At 41.6% G+C, this 17,714-nt stretch overlaps 1 protein-coding gene across 2 annotated transcripts in view; it reads right to left on the reverse strand.

Moving 5' to 3' along the window:
• Positions 1-17,714, reverse strand: part of PRTG (protogenin) — a 123,558-nt gene that overhangs the window by 44,147 nt on the left and 61,697 nt on the right. For both annotated transcript variants that reach the window (XM_024101849.3, XM_008164102.4), the window contains 3 exons: positions 15,790-15,954; positions 7,606-7,911; positions 4,480-4,668 (listed from right to left, as the gene is read on the reverse strand). In XM_024101849.3, coding sequence (XP_023957617.2) covers positions 4,480-4,668; positions 7,606-7,911; positions 15,790-15,954 — 660 coding nt within the window. The remainder of the gene's footprint in view (positions 1-4,479; positions 4,669-7,605; positions 7,912-15,789; positions 15,955-17,714) is intronic.

The following is a 17,714-nucleotide window of genomic DNA, read 5'->3' on the forward strand; positions in this document are numbered from 1 at the left end:
CAGCCTATTCCAATGGTCTTTAGTGTAATCTGGTGACAGATAATCCACATTCCTGAAAATCTGCATTCCAGCTAGGCTAAAAAAAACCCAAAACACCTACGTCAGTGTCACAAATTAGCAGGTTTCAGTTTTATCTTTTTTCCAATCACTCCAGATACATATGTAATGTCAGCAAATTCAAGGTGTCTTGGAGTTACCTATTTGCATCTGCATTAATGATGTCCAAGAACATAGTGTATCAATGGTTAACTTAACAGAAATAAAAAACAATAGAAGAAACTTCTTTGAAGCACAAAAGTTACAGCTTATCGTGTCTCTCAAGTATGGAGGAAGCCTTCTATTCTGAAACACTTTCCGTACGGAATTCGTTTTCCTAAAACACTGTTAAATCGGACAATATACCTTCAAATTCCTACAATCAGTCTATACAAACAGGCTCTCCACTACGTTGGTACTTAAGGGCTCTAACTCAGGATTGAAAAACAACCTTCAAGACATACCAATAACTAGGGAGAGACACACAGGGATAGTTAACATTGTTATTTCAATCCAACAGCCTATTATTAAGGAATCATAGGCTAGTGTTCAGTTTACTTTTGTGTTCTAAATGTATATAATAGGAAGAAGTCAACAGTTTGAGTTAGAATGAAAGAAGTTACAATGAAAATTACAGTAGGTATTAAGGTTTTGAGAATTAAGGTATCCCTCACCTTCTGCCATGAATAGGACCTGGGATACAGAAAAATATTCACAGGAAGCTTAGAGGGATGTGGGATTAAATTTCTAGCATAAGAAACATTTCCTATAAATCATGATCTTCTTGTCTGAAGTAAGTGATTTACAAACAAACAAATGTGAGAACAACAACATTTGTGTGGGATGGAGATCAGTATGGACTAAAATAAGAGGGCAATGACAAAGTCTGAAGTAAATTAACTTCATAGGAGTGGGATATAAAATAGAATTTTATCAGCAGACAATGACATTTGTACGCCAATATAGCTCATACGTGTGTGTGGAGATGCACAATATAATCTGCATGGTTTTCCAGTTTTCAAATGCTTTAGTGCATATCAATACCTATGCCCAGAATAGTGCAAAGCCACACAATTTCACCCACAGGCACAAGTCCCATACGGGGCTACACCTTTTTTTTGCCCCATTAGATCATGTCACAGCTTCTGATTCCTAAAAAAATCATTAGGTGCTTATCTGCAAGGGGGGGAATAAGAAGCAAAAGAGAAAGTAAAATAATATCTGGTGGTCACTCCAAAATAGGATGGGGGGGAAGAGAGAGAGCAAGAAAGGGGATGAGGGAGAGAAAGAGATTCAAAGCCAGCACCAAAACCTCATGCATTGCCTTTTGCTACTGAAGCATTGCCAGGTTCTGGCGTTACTTGTCCTTTTGTATTCTCTGCTGCTGGTAAGTACATAATAGTGGGAGAGGACAAATTTCATGACACGTACAAGCTTCCATGTATTCACCCAATTTGGGAATAACCCTTTTATTGACCAAATTATATAACATGCCTGAGACTGCTAATTCGACATGCCCTTTCCCTTATGATCTCATACACCTTCAGTGTCCTATCAATGCCTACAACTCATTTTGAAGATACTGAAGGTTCCTTAAACCTCTGATATTTATTGAGAGCCACTTTAAAACATGTCCTTAGGAGAGACAAATGGTTGGGAGAACATTAGTTTTCTAAGCTACTGTCTGGTCAACTAAGATTCCGTTTACCGTAAACAGATAATCTGGGAAGATGGGTTAAAGAGTGATTTGTCTCAATATTGCCAGCAAAGCAAATTCCCTACAAGTTCGTTACTACATGAATACATATCTAATTATCTGAAGTGATATTTTAATTAGCAACAGAAATGAAATAACATTGTCAAGAATGATTGTGATTACTTTTGTAAAATCCAACAAATGAAGAATCCAATTCTTTCCTTTATTGGGTGGAGATCTACTCCTGGAGATTAAATTCTCTGTGGTTTCATACACTGCAGGGCATAATATTAGAATCATCCTCTAAACATGCATCTGTAAACAAAAGTATTTGCTCATGTACTGTTGGCAGGATAAAAGTTAAGTGTTCACAAAATTTGAAGCATGCAGCTTGTGTGTGAATGCAAATCAAGTGGTTCGGCATCTACAGTAACTACCTGAAATTTGAGCAGAACTATCCTGAGCTTCAGCAAGTGTAAAAAACTTAGGTGTGAAAAACTGCCTAAGTAAAGGTTTCAGAGTAGCAGCCAAGTTAGTCTGTATCCGCAAAAAGAACAGGGGTACTTGTGACACTAACAAATTTGTTAGTCTCTAAGGTGCTACAAGTACTCCTGTTCTTTTTGCCTAAGTAAAATTTCACAGGCCAAATGGAAACCTCTTTGAAAATGCAGCAGTTCGTGACTTGGATGTTTTGCTTAGATGGTAAGGGGAAAAAAGAAGAATGTCTATCTTTGAAAGGCATATTCAATAAATCTTAAGACACAACTTGCTAAAAGTCAGCACACTAGCACTTACTCTGAATCTTCTTGAAGAATACTATGTAATCAATACATCCATCCTATGGTAGCATAGATGATGTATGGCGGGGATGGAGGAGAGGTAGAGAGGAAGGATTCATGGTTTGAGCATTGGCCAGCTAAATCCAGGGTGGTGAATTCAATCCTTGAGGGGGCCATTTAGGGATCTGGGGCAAAAATCTGTCTGGGGATTGGTCCTGCTTTGAGCAGGGGGTTGGACTAGATGACCTCCTGAGGTCCCTTCCAACCCTGATAGTCTATGATTCTATATAACCTGAATCTGAGCCATAATGTCACCAGTTTTAGATACTTGAAAGTAAGTTAGAGTGATGCAGGCCCATATTTTCAAAACCACGTGTGTTAATTACTGGGACAGCATGCACAAATTGTGAATGTGAATTTTTGCACATCTATAATTTAAAAAATTTGGGCCACAATCTGGCAAACTACAGATTTCACATGTGCAGATTTGATTTGTCTAAGAAGTTTCCACTTCTCCCTATATGCTTATTAGTAAAAGAAACCATCAGAGATGACACTTTAATGGAAAAAATGTGTGTGGGCAAAATATTTTGTTTGCACCATTCTACGAAACACATCTGATCAGAGGAAAATTGTTGAACTAAGAAATTCTATGTGAAAAGGGTTGCACAGTCAATAAGTTTATATGTGTTTGGAATATAGTTTTGTCAACGGTATAATGAGAACACAAAAGAAAAAAGAATTTACCTCTTAAAACACAAACACCATGTCCTCCTAAACTACTCTCTTTTTGTCTCACTGCTCTGTTAAACAGTCAGCTGCTGCCAGATGCTCTGGCTAGAAGTGGTTGCAGATGGTCAGTTGTCCAGTTAACAGAGCAGAATGCTTTCCTCAGTCTCTCCCTAACATCGTGTCTGGGCTAAAATCAGGCTGTGGTCCAGAGGCCATTTGACCTAGTTAAGACTACAGGTCAATTTTGATAATTTAATCAAGATTAACTCTCCATCCTGTCTGAAGTAGAAGTAAACCATCTTGACACATTAAGAACATGAAGTGTCAAGCCGTGCAGTGATTTTGCAGATTTTACTACAGACCACATCTTTAAAGAAAATTTGAATCCCTCTGTTGCATCAATAAACAGGGGCACCTTCAACCTATGTCTCTACTTTGCTTGTTTGAACTGTACGTTTATGACTGACATTGACTATAAGCGCTATAGGGAAGGAACTGTGGGTCTAATCCAAAGTCCACTAAGAACAATCAATGGGAAGACTTTAGTTGACTTCAACAGGCTTTGGATCAGGCCCTGTGTCTTCTTCTCTGTACCCAATCCTGCAAATGCTTACCAATACAGTTTATGGTACTAATGGGATGACGCATGATAGTTAGTACCGTGCCTACTAGCAAGTATTTGCAGGATTGGGCACTAAAACTGTACTATGCTGAGCCAACTGTTGGTAGTCAATACATTGCTAGAAATAGTAAAGAGATAAATCCTAGATCCTTCGTAGTAATTTTCCAAATCTAACAGACCAGTTACAAGGAACATATAAAAGCAGATTACCATTCAGAAAGTGACTTGTATCCCTTACAGATTGCTGGACAAAACTATTGTAATCACTGCCAGCCTCAGAGATTCTGATAAGTGACCTGGCAAATTTATATTCCCAATTATACATGGTGACAAATTTATCAAATTTTGTTTAAAGCTGGTAAATATATATTCAAGCACTGGATTAGTTTGACAGCAATGTAGCTCAGACTTAAGATTTCTATTACTGGGGAAATAAGTGACCTAACCTAATCTTGCTGTCTTGTACAGAATGTTATGGTATGATCCTAAAAGTTAAAAAAGCTTTCAGCTCCTATTTAAATGTCATTTGACTTGATTTTCTACCACAACTATTCTGGGGTATGTCATTTTTGCCTGACAAAAGTATGGAAAAGACAATTAATGCATGTACTCACCCAAACCACTGAGAGTATACACAAGGTCACTGGCATCCAGTAGAATTGGTCCATTCTCCTGCTGGCCTTCTTCCTTGTAGTACAATTTGTACCCTTCAATAGTTGCTGTATCCTCAGAGTCCTGATGCCACCTCACTGTAATGATTGTACAGTTCAGTGGTTCCAAACTCAGCTCAGGAGACTTTGGTGCTAGGGTAAGAAATTATATCTTTTTATATATTAGAAACAAACAATTCTTGCAAACACATTTCTTCAAGATTCAACATTTCAAACTCCAAGCTCAAGATTATTCAGAACTGGGATTCTGGTTCCAGCCCAGCTGTACAATTATGTAACTGATACTATATAATGTAGGCCAGCCTTATCTATACCACCTATCTAAAAGCATATCAAACTGGGCTATCTTGCAGAAAGGGTCACTTTGTAATTTAACATTTTTATAATGGAGAATTAAACTTTGAGTTAGGTTATTTTAGTTTTGCTTTAAACTAAAGTCCCCACAAAATGCATTTGACCGAGCACAGATTAAGTCCAGATTAAACTTTAGTGTCTATCTATAAAAATGAAACTGTCACTACTCATGTTTTAAAATTATTCAGAGCTGAAATAACTGATAGCTTGTTCAAGAAGGTTAAGCAGGGAGAAAAAAGAAGGAAGCGTTGCATTATACATCAAGAATATATACACTTGTTCTGAGATGCAGAAGGCAGAGAGTTGAAGGCAGAGCAGTTGAAAGTCTCCAGATAACGATAAAAGGGGGGAAAATAGGGGTGACATCATGGTGGCATTTACTATAGACCACCAAATCAGGAAGAGGAGGTGGATGAGGCATTTCTAGAACAGAAAAATCCAAAACACAAGACATGGTAATAATGGGGGACTTCAAATACCCAGATATCTATTAGAAAAGTAATATGGCAAAACACAAAACTTCCAATAAGTTCTTGGAATGTATTGAGGAACACTTTTTCTTTCAGAAAGTGGAGGAAGTACCAGAGGTATAGGCTTTTTAGACTTGATTCTGACCAACAGGGAGGAATGGGTTGTAAATCTGAAGGCAGAAGGCAGTTTGGGTGAAAGAGATAATAAAATGATAGATTTCATGATTGGAAAGCAAGGAGAGAAGAAAATAAGGACAATGGATTTCAAAAAAGCAGACTTTAAAAAAAAAAAAATCAGAAAACTGGTAGGCGGTCCCCAGGGAAGAAATTCTAAAGAATAAAGGAGTTCAGGAGAGCTGGCAGTTTCTCAAGGAGACAATACTAATGGCACAATTGCAACCTATCTCGATGTAAAGGAAAGATAGGAAGAATAGTAATACAGGAAGAATATGAGTCCATGAGGAGCTCTTTAATGACCTGAAAATCGAAAAAGAAACCTACAAAAAGTGGAAATATGGATGAATTGCTAAAGAGAAGTACAAAAGAATAACACAAGCATGTAGGAACAAAAACCAGAAAGGTTAAGACCCAAAATAAGTTATGTCCCTAGCAAGGGACATAAAGGGCAATAAGAAGAATTAAATACATTAGGAGGAAGAGAATGACATTGGGAAGTGTAAGTTATCTATTCTACTGAGTAATAAGCAGGGAAGGAGAGCTAAGAACTGACGACATCAAGAAGGTTGAGGTGTTTAATGACTATTTTACTTCAGTCTTCACTAAAAGGGTTAATGGTGATCAGATACTGAACACAAGTAATATTAACAACAAGGGGGAAGGAATGCAAACCAAAATAGGGAAAGGACAGGTTACAGAATATTTAGATAAGATAGATGTATTCAAGTCAGCAGGGCCTGATGAAATTCATCCTAGTGTACGTAAGGAACTAGTTGAAGCAATCTTGGAACTGTTAGAAATTATATTCAAGAACTCATGGAGGACAGATGATGTCCCGGAGGACTGGAGAAGGGCAAACACAGTACTATCTTTACAAAGGTGAACAAAGAGGACCCAGGGAATTCTAGAACAGTCTGCCTAATTTCAATACCTGGAAAAATACTAGAACAAATTATTAAACAATCAATTTGTAAACACCTAGAGGATAACAGAGTTATAAGGAATAGCCAGCATGGATTTGTCAAGACCTCTTGCGGTCCCTTCCAGCCCTACATTTCTGTGATTCCATAATAACCTCCTACTTCCCCTCTGCCCCAAGCATAAGAATTTAATAAATGATTACATCACCCAATGCCAAATATGGTCTAGGCTACTGCCTCATTAAGAACATTTAAGAAATAAACCTTTACACAAAAACCTACACGTTTTTGAAGATCATATTCTTGCTGAAGTTTAATGCTTTCATAAGTGCTATTACTGAGTAATAAGTAAACTGTTTGACTTACATTACAGTAAAACACCGTGGATCAGATTGAGGACTAGTGGATCAGGCTGACTGGCATATGCAGAAAAATATAGGCACAAATGTGACTATATGGATGTATGCACTTCAAGTAGCCACATGCATAGCTGGTATGTGTAAATTCCCTGATTTGCAACCACAATTTTTTGCACTCCATTTTTAAAACTATATTTATGCAAGAGACTTCAACATCATTGTTAAGGAGGCCAAATGCTAACATGCTTGAGCTGCTTCTGGCTTAGAAATATGGCTTAAAGCCCCTAAAATGAAATGTCAAACTTGTAAATATCAAATATGAAAAAGAACTAAGACCAACACAGTGACAGATCAGCTCTTTGCCTTTAACACCATGCAAAAGGCCCCACATAGTACAGATTAATTAAAGCAGTTAGGTATAGTTCAAATTGTGCCTCAAAAGCAAGACTGATCTAAATTAATTAATTGATTGAAAAAACCAGTAGGTTGAGTAGCTTGAGCTCTAGAGATTCCACACACAAAATGAGGGTTTTAGCAATATCTGCTGCAGCACTCAAAAAAAAAAAAAATCCACTTACCCTCTCCCCCACCCAGAAAAACATTGTATTTCAAATCTGCACAACTTGGCAGGAAATCATCATGTGAAATTCACTAAATAAAAACGCAGAACTTCTAACAGCGGTCTGGTCCACACTGAAGTCAGTTGGAGTCTTTCCGTTTTCTTTAGTAAGATCTGGACCAGGCCCACACTGAACTTTTATCCAAGGGATTTGAGGAAAAGAAAATCACCTTTCACACTTGTGGCTTTGGGGGTCCGGTGGGAAGTCCACAGAGAGGCTTCTCCCCAGCCTATCCTCGTCGCAGCAGTGATACGAACCAAGTAGACACTATCGGGCTTCAGGCCTCCCAGGAGATACTCATTTGTGGTTCCTGGAAGCTCCAGAACCTGGATAGTGCTTTCTGCATTGAGGCGAAAAGACACACGGTACGAGACCACTTGGCCTCGCCTGAATTTGGCTGGGATCGGCAGCCAGGAGATGAGAATATCTGTGGGACTTCGACTTGTCAAACTGATTTCAGGAGCTCTCAAAGGAACTAAAAATAAAGGAAATAAAGTTTTCAAAGCTTGATGTATGTAAAAAAACATAACAAATACACACAAACCCCTTAAGCAACTGTCTTATTACTGTGCCCCTCAGTAAAATTTCCCTGGAATATTATTGGACTGTCAAAGGAAGTCTGGTGAATCTAATTTATTTATTTTTTAAATAACCTGAAATTGGTTATATTTCTACCTTCTGTATACAGTAGTGACCATAATAAACCTGATCCTAGAAGATACTCAGTACCTTCATCTCCTACTAATTTCAATAAGAGTTGACTGCAACAGCATCTGGGTCCAAAATGAGCACATTTTTGTTGCAGCAATAAGGTGTACATGTTAACTAGATCACAGTTCATAGGAAATAGGGAGAGTGTCTTTTCTCAACATTTGAAATCTTTACAAGAAGCACATTCCACTCAAAGAATAAAAGTCCCTCATTTTTTAAATATCCTTTTAGGTAGGAATGGATTTCCATTCAAAGCTAAAGAAAATGCAATGAATTTACCGTTTAGGTTACATATCTGATCATTTCAGATGTTTGTGAACAATACAGATTCTGTGTGAGTGAACAATGAATCTCTCGCTACTAACAAAATAAGAGAGGTACCTGTCCCAGTGAGGGGTTCTTTACTGGCAGAGAGGTTCAATCAGGCATTTCAGGTAACTGGCTGTTTCCTGATGGGTAAAGATCCAAAAACTGTTTGTGGTGGGGTGCCTACTTGCCACCAGGTGAACCTGTAAAATGCTAGGGAAAGGGCACTTTGACTTGAGGGTAAGAAGACAGTAGATAGTCCTGCTATTTTGGACGGTCTCTGGAGATATCCAGAGGAGAGCAACAATAATGATTAAAAGGTTTAGATATAAAATGGTAAAAGGTTTAGAAAACCTGACCTATGAGGAAAGGTTTAAAAAACTGGGCATGTTTAGTCTTGAGAAAAGAAGACTGAAGGGGGACCTGATAAGAGTCTTCAGATATGTTAAGAGTTGTGATAAAGAGAAAGGAGATCAATTGTTCTCCATGTCCCTTGAAGGTAGGACACAAGTAATGGGATTAATTTGCAGCAAGGGAGATTTAGGTTAGATATTAGCAACATTTTCTTATTATAAGGGAAATTAAGCTCTGGAATAGACTTCTAAGGAAGGCAGTGGAATCTTGATCACTGGAGGTTTTTAAGAACACCTATCAGGCAGTGTTCCCTCAAATTTTTCCCACCCATGTGCGGAATGAATTTTATTACGTGCACCAATACGGAGGTGATGTGTGACACATCACCTTCATATCAGTGCACATAACAAAATTCATGTGGTGGAGGTGGGGCCAAGGGGTTCAGAGCGTGGGAGGGGGCTCAGGACTGGGACAGAGGGTTGGGGTACAGGGGTGGGAGGACTCCAGCTGGGGGTGAAGGCTCTGGGATGGAGCCAGGGATGAGAGGTTTGGGGTGCAGGAGGGTGCCCTGGGGCTACGGTGGGGAGAGAGGACTCCTGCCAGCTCTCTTTCCCTACAGCAGCAGCTGGGCTGCGGGGGAGAGATACCTCTCCCCGCCGCAGCAGCTCCAGGGCTGCGCCGCAGGATAGGCACCCCTCTCCTGGCCCCTGCAGGTCCGGGCCAGGGCTGGGTTCAGGTCGGGCCAGGTGTGGACCAGGCCTCCCGGGTTCAGGGTTGGGCCGGGCTGCCGCGGCTGGGCCTGGGGCCGGGGTGGGGTAGGGGCACCACGGCAGGTTCAGGCCATGGCATAGTTGGAGCCGGGGGGCTGCCATGGCCGTGGCAGGTTGGGGGCCGGGCTAGGTTGGAGCCAGGGAAGGGGTTCCCCTTCCCCGGCAGATCCCCAGGCAGGTTCCCTGAGTGCCTACACAGTGCTAAATAGGATGCCGCACGGCTGTGCGGCTTACAGGGATCTTAGCTATCAGGGATGGTCTAGGTTTACTTGGTTCTGCCTCAACGCAGGAGGCTGCACTTGACCCCTCAAGGTCCCTTCCAGCCCTACGTTTCTATGATTCTCTGATTGCATATATGGTTTTGTTAGGGCCAAGTAGAGAAATGTTTCCATTTGGCTAGGTTAACATTTTCTGATGGAGTCTTTTCCGCTGTTAAGAATGATTTGCATGACTTTAGGACAGGAACGTTCCAGACTCAATGTCCAAACAAACACCAAGTCATGAGATGAAGATCATTGGGGTTCAGTTGCCTGACCGGTTGTTGTTCTGGGTCAAGTTATCTGGAAAGGTCCAAACTGATAGGTGGATGGAATGACACTTGCAGGAGGCTTGAAAACCAGAATTACCTGGGCTAGCTGGGGGCCACAAGGATGACTTGTGGCCTGTCTAGACAAATCTTCTATAGACCCTGAGATAGTAGCAGGATGAGAGGGAAAGCATAACTGAAATGATTTAAGGAAGAAGGAGAGCACTGCCCATGGAGCACTGACCTTCATCTCCCCTGTAGCACTATATGTTGCACTTCCTGTTTGCCTGAGATCCAAACAGGTCCCAAGTCGGGGTTCTCTACTCAGTGAAGATACGATTTACTAATGAATCATTTAACGCTCACTCGTGATCAGTGGCAAAATGTCTGCCGAGGCTGGCTGCCGGTGAATTCTGGGTTCCTGAGAGGTATACTGCCAACAGGGTGACATGTGGTTCTGTAAGCACCATTTCCATAAGCTGACTGCTTCTATTCAGAGGGGAATGGAGTGTGCCCTCCCTGCTTGTTTATTTAGAAAACAGTGGTTATGTTGTCTTACATTATCAGGATGTGCTGGGAATTTATGAATGGTATGAATGCTTCACAAGCCTCTTGTACTGCTCTCAGATCCAGAAGATTTAAGTGCATTCTGGCTTCTCGGGGCACCCACGTGCCTCGTGCTGGGTGATGGCCCACATGGGCTCCCCAGCCTATTAGAGCGGCATCTGTAATTATCATCTTGTTAGGTGTGGAGGACAGAAAAAGAACTTCCACACAACATGCCCAGGGTCCTTCCACCATGCCAGAGAGGCCCTCACCTCAGAGGGAATTGCCACTATGGCGCTCATGCTGTGCTTGCTCGGTGTATATAGTGTTCAGAGCCAACCTTGCCGGCAACAGAGGTGGAGTCTGACAAATGGCATCATCATAAGTACATGATGCTATATGGCACAGAACAGTAAGGAATATCCAAACTGAGATTCAAGGGCAGCACGTAACTAGAGCTATTAGAGTTCCCATGGACCAAAAATTTGTCCATGGGGAGGTAGGCCCTTGCCATGATTGAATCCAGTGCCATTCCTATAGATACCATGATATGCATCAGAGTTAGGGTTGACTTCTAGCATCCCTGAGAAACTGTGTAAACCTGGAGATAGAGAAGTGACAAGACTGACGTTAAGACTTCCAGGAGAGACCTGCCGGTCAGAAGCCAGTCATCCAGGTATGGGAAGACGATGGAGCTGCCTTGTCTATGCTGAGCTGCTGCTATTGAGAACACTTTTGTGAAGACTCTGGGAGCTATAGATAGCTCAAATTGGAGTACCCTGTATTGATAGTGGTGGGAGTCCATCACAAATCCAAGCAATCATCTGTGAAAGAGATGAATAGCCACATGAAAGTATGCATCTTTCATACTGAGAGCCGTGAACCATGTGTCTTTTTCTAGGAATGGTATTATTAATGCCAATGTAACCATGTGGAATTTCAGTTTGTGAATAAAAACGTTGAATTGACGCAGGTCAAGAATAGGTCTCGAGCCTCCTTTCCTCTTGGGGCTAGGAAATATTTTGAAAAGAACCCTTTTCTCCTGATGTTGAGGAAGTATCTGCTGTATTATTCCTCACTGAAGAAGAGACTGTACATCTTGAAGGAGGATCCCCTCGTGAGAGTGATCCTTGAAAAGGGATGGGGAAACGGGTTTTGGAGGAGGTGCATAGAGAAACTTGATCATCCAGAATGGATGATGTCCAGCACCCACCTGTTGTCATTGACACCCAATTGTGGGAAAATTTTGCTAGGTATCCCCTGAAATGGATCTCAGAATCATATGGAGATGGGATCAATATTGGTTCACAGCTCCATAGCATCATGTCAAAAATATATCTTGGTTGGAGGGTGAGGATGGGTAGCTGTGGCTGAAATGATAGGTGCAGGGTATCTTGGCCTCAGCATTTTCTGTTATTTACGAGGTGACTCATAGGAACGCTAGTGATAGACGGATTGTGGTAAAGACCTTGGTTTGTATATTTTCTCTTTGGGCCAGGTATATATATATATACACACACACACACACACACACACACACAGGAAGTAGAGGGTTGCCCTAGAGTCTTTCAGTGAATGCAAAAATTCATCCATCTCCTCATTGAAAAGACTTGTTTAATCATAAGGCGAGTCCTCAACAATATTTTGAACTTCCCCAGGAAACCCCAAAGAGCGTAGCCATGATTTCCAACACTTCAAAATGCTGGTTGTCCTGGATCTTGATGCCATTTCAGCCACACCAACTGCAGCTCCTATAGGGGTTTTGGCCACTAGCCTGCCCTCATCAATAAGGGCTTGAAACTGAGCCTGTCTTGCTGATACTTTGAGGTTCTAAACTGGAGGCTGGCAGATGTAAACACCATTCTCCCCATAAGGTTGACACACTTGGCTTCCTTATCTGAGAGGATGGCCCTTAGGTGCTTTGTTGCCTGGATTTTTCTGTGGCTGCCTGGACCACCAAGAAGTTCAGGGCAAGGTGGGTAAACCAGAACTCTACTCCCTTAACTAGGGCAAAGTACCGCTTCTCTGCCCTTGTGATAAACGAAGGGAGGGGAAGCTCCCTTTTATGGGCACCCAGCCAGCCAGTTATCTATAAAATCCCTGTTAGTAGCTGTTCTCTACTTGCTTTACCTGTAAAGGGTTAAAAAGTCCATAGATAAAAGGGAGGGAGTGGGCACTTGACCAAAAGAGCCAATGGGAAGGCTAGAACTTTTTAAAATTGGGAAAAAAACTTCCCCTTTGTCTGTGCTGTGCTGTTCTCCCGGAGAGTAGAGACAGGGCTGGAACTATGCTGTAAAAAGCTGTGAAAAAAATCACCAGATCATACCTAGAAACTACTCATTTGAACCCCCAGATATGTAAGTAGATCAGGAAATGTCTAGGAAGACATGTTTAGGTTTATCTCTTATTTCTTTATGGCTTGTGGACTCCTCTGTGCTAACCCCAGGTGCTTTTGTTTTGCTTGAGGTCCAGTTTAAAGGTTACAAGAGAGCTATCTTTATGCTTAATCCTTGTAATTGTTTTTTTAAAATCTAGCAAAATGCCTAATTTCCAAATGTATTTTCTTTCTTTTTATTTTTAATAAATTTTACCTTTTTTTTTTTTTTTTAAGAACAAGATTGGATTTTTGTGTCCGAAGAGGTTTGTGCACATGTTTAATTAGCTGGCAGCAACAGATCATTTTCTTTGTTTTCTTTTTCAGCTCTTCCCCAGAAGGGGGGGGGAGGCTTGAGGGCACCCTACAGGAAGGAATTCCCAAGTGTGCCTTCCTGGGTTCTCAAAGGGTTTTTTTTTGCACTTGGGTGGTGGCAGCATCTACCCATCCAAGGTCAGAGAAAAGCTGTAACCTTGGGAGTTTAATGCAAGCCTGGAGTGGTCAGTATTAATTTTTAGAATCCTTGCGGGCCCCCTCGAAATGCCAGAGTGGGGAAATCAGCCTTGACAGGGTAGGTACGTAGGTAGCTAGTTTGTGCCATACACCCCTTGCCTGTTCTAGTATGGCTTCGTTTACTGGGAATGCAGCCTGCCTGGAGTCCATAGGTTGCAGGATATCTAGGAGCTTATGTTGAGGGTCCTGAACCTCCCCCTAAGGACTTTTTAAGCTCTTCTGCCACCCTGGGTAAGAGCTCCTGGAACTGCCTATGATCAGCAGGAGGAGACAGAGAGGCTGGAGCGACCGCTTCATCAGAACCAATGGTACCAGCTTGTATTCCCCTTCTTCCATGAGTTCAGCCTGGCCCCTTAGAGGAAAGGGGTGGTAAGACTCCCTATTGGAGTGGACAGATTCCAGGTAATGTGTGTAATGGTTCCAAGGGTCCCAAGCAAGCCAGTAGGAGGGGTCAATGGCAGGCTGGGATGCTTCCCAAGGCATTGGATCCAGCCACACATTTCCTATCTGTATTGGCCAAGGCAGGTTCCAGTAGGGGTGGAGGGGAAGCTGGTTCTACCAGTACATCTGACTCTCCTAGAGATGCAAAGGTCAGATCTGGGTCCATTGGCTGTGCTGCTGGTTATGTTGGGAGAAAACTGTGACTAATAGCTGGGACAGAGGATAGATTTCTTCCAAAATCCTGGATTCCTGCAGGTGTTTGTGTCTCTCTGGTTAGTATTGGTCCCAATAACAAGGGAGATGTTGGGTCTGGGAGGACAAAGATATTCTCTGGAGAGGTATAAGTCACCAGCACCTTCAGAGGTTGCATCTTTTCCAGGGGTGGCTCCAGGCACCAACGCAGCAAGCGTGTGCCTGGGGCGGCAAGCCACGGGCAGCGGCCTGCTGGTCTATGTGAGGGCGGCAGTCAGGCGGCCTTCAGCGGCGTGCCTGCGGGAGGTTCACCGGTCCCGCGGTTTCGACGGCAATTCGGCGGTGGGTACGCCGAAGCTGCGGACCGCCCACAGGCATACCACCGAAGGCCGCCTGACTGCCGTGCTTGGGGCGACAAAAAACATATAGCTGCCCCTGATCTTTTCACTCTATACCACCACAGTAGGTGTAGATCATGGTTCCCTAAGGGGCCATAGTGCTGAATGAGTCTCCAACCTTGTAGGTTTTGACAGTACCGGCAGTCCCCAGTCCTTCAGGACCCAGTGTTTATTTTTAGGTGGCACCGCAATCGGTGTTGAAGATGATGCAGAGGCTGGTGCTGAAGGAGTCTTGCTCCTATGAGTCTTTTGAACATGTTCATGCAGGTAAGAAGGGCCTAACTCCTAATGGCTTTGGATGGAAGGATCACCCAACTTGTACAGGGTCGGGGAAGGATTTCTTCTCTTAGAGGGCCTGGGGGGATCTGGTTTTGTTTGTGAGAGTGCTCCCTACTCTCATTAGGGGGCCCAGCCACAGGTTTCTTCCCCCTCTGCACTCTGGAGTCGGACATAGTACCAGTGGTGCCCTCCTTGCTGACTCTGGCCAATGTACAGGGTGGTCTGCCCAACCTGGGTCTGACTAGAGCCTCATTAAGGGCTCCATAAGGTGCTTTCAAAGCCAAAGCTCTTGTGCCTGTCATGTTCTGCTGGGAAAAAGGTGGCAGATACCACACTTAGTGGAGATATCTGCTTCTTTGGGGCAGCACCGGTGAGGTTACTGCTGACCAAAAAGCATGGGCAGGAGATGAGGGAAGGTTTTTTAAGCCCAGTATCCTCAGCATAATCTAAGTCCCGTCCTGGTCTTCCAATACACTTCCCTGTTGTGAATTCTAACACTAAGAATAATTTATAACTTTGAATATATTTACAGGAAAAAGTGAAAAGACATGAGAATTCCAACTCAGGTCATGCAGCAGAAAGAAGGAACTGGAGAGGCAGTTGGTCTGCCCCACCCCTTATACCCTCAGTGCAGAGCAGGAGGAGAGCAGGGGCACAAGTGCAGACCAACAGACACTACCTGCAAGCATTCTCCAGACTCCAACGCATGTGAACCCACAGTGGAATACAGATAGGGACCAGCACTTGAAGGATGTTCTTTCAGCATAAAATACATATACCCTTTGTAATACAGCATGTTTTTTATCCTCATTCATTTCAGTGGCCAGTTCAATTTTATATGTACCCCAAACTCCCAATGATGTCAGTGGCATAGGATTGCACATCTGTTTTAAATAAATAAATACATATGCATATTTTGCTCTACAATATTTATTTGACTTACCATCTTCAAGGGTGTGCTGAGTCACGTGATCCGACATCTGACTGGCTCCCATGGGCATGTAGGCCACAATATAAAAGGTGTAATTGCTGGCTGGTTCCAAGTCATCAATAATGTAATGAGTTGTGTCATTTCCAATAACCACTTGATACTCTTCATTATTTAAACCTGGAATAAAACAAGAGTTAACAGAAACAAAAATTGCTGTCAGTCTCTTAACACAAGATGATCCATTACTGCCAGGACGGTGGTCATGCAAGATAAAGGTTGTTTAAAAATAAAAATCCTACACTGTAGTTCTTTTGTGAATGGAAGTAACTGTGTCTTGCTATAAATTCCAGCGGTTCAGGTTTTTTTCTGAATAAAAGATGCTGAATAGCATGAATCTATTCCGAAATCCTTTCATGAATTAGTCACAACAAACTGTGTCCAATGTACAGTAACACAACAGACGAGCTCTAATAACCTTATCATTTGTAGCTAATCTTTAATTCTACTTGTTTAGAACCAGTGTGTTTTTTCAAAATCTATTTACAGAGCCTTCATATATTAGACTGAGGAATGTGAGGCTCCATTCTACTTAAAAAAACAAAACAAACAGAAAGAAGTCATTCTGCAAAGGATCTCATTTTAGGCCTGGGAATTCTATTAAATTTGATTGACATGGGTTTTTCTTTAATTCAGAAAGAAGACAACGGGATTGGTACAGAATGAACTTCAAAAATGTTTTGCTCCTTAATGAGCTGTAAAAAAATTCTCAGCAATTCATATTAAAATATGCATAGCAATGTATAGAGCAGGCCTTGTCTTTGTCGGGCTTTATTCCTATACAGAAAAGCTGCAAAGTGGAATAGGTTTGGTGAAAGCTGCTGTGCTTAACAAACAATTCACACCAAATGCATGTCAACTTAATCAAAACTCTGTAAGAGCCAGCCCCTCCTCTTCACAATTGAATTTATAAACAAAACGAAAGGCAAATTCCACCATTAAGTTTTCCCACATTTCTGAATTAACTTGATAGCATTTTAATTAGACAAGATTACGACCATCTCATAACAGACTAGTTAATGGCTTGTTAATTAGGAATTGCATGGCACGATTTCTGACCTGCTAAACAAGATCCTTGAGCTCAAATTAAAAGGACTTGTTCTTTCATTGAATGGATTGCTAGGCCTCATGTGGAGGTCCTAATGAAACAGCCATAATAGAGAACAAGGCTTGCCTTCCACCACAATCAGTATCCCCTTTGTACCTTTTCTAAATCACTAACAAGGAATTAACACACTCCAACATGCATTCTCATCAGACTCTTATTCTTCTTGCTACCATGACCCCTGATTTGAATGTAAAATATTCTGCTTTAAAAAATACAAAAAACACACCTGTTAGTTTCTTCAACCAACTTTATTAAACACTAGCCTCTTTGGGGGCAAAAGGGGGTTGAGGCAGTTTTGAGAGTGCATTTTATAAATGCTAGACTTGTTGTGGAATTAAATGAAGAATGGAGGGATCTTTTGTTTTTAACCACCTACAATGTTGTGAACATGAAGAGGGAAATCTTTGGAACTGCATATGATTAAGTGCATTATAAAATATTACTTTCTATTTAAACTAGAGTTTATAAGATCCTGATGATCTGTCTAATTTAGGATAGCTCCATCTGAAAACATTGTTTCATTTGGAGATTTTAGGACTGGATGACTTGCTTACTTTTACACTAACCATTAATGTGAAATTCCATCCTTCTCCTAATTAAGGAAAGCTTAAAAAACCCAAACCTATATAAACACAGAAAAAAACATTAAGATAAAAAGATAGTATGCATTATATTGCATGTAAGTATGAAATATTTTCCTATGGGATTTTTGTGACAGTACATACAACATACAATTTGAGCAAACACAGCAAAAGAAAACAGGAGAAGGAGA

This window comes from Chrysemys picta, chromosome 10, assembly GCF_011386835.1.
Source record: "Chrysemys picta bellii isolate R12L10 chromosome 10, ASM1138683v2, whole genome shotgun sequence".
Lineage (NCBI taxonomy): Eukaryota > Metazoa > Chordata > Testudines > Emydidae > Chrysemys > Chrysemys picta.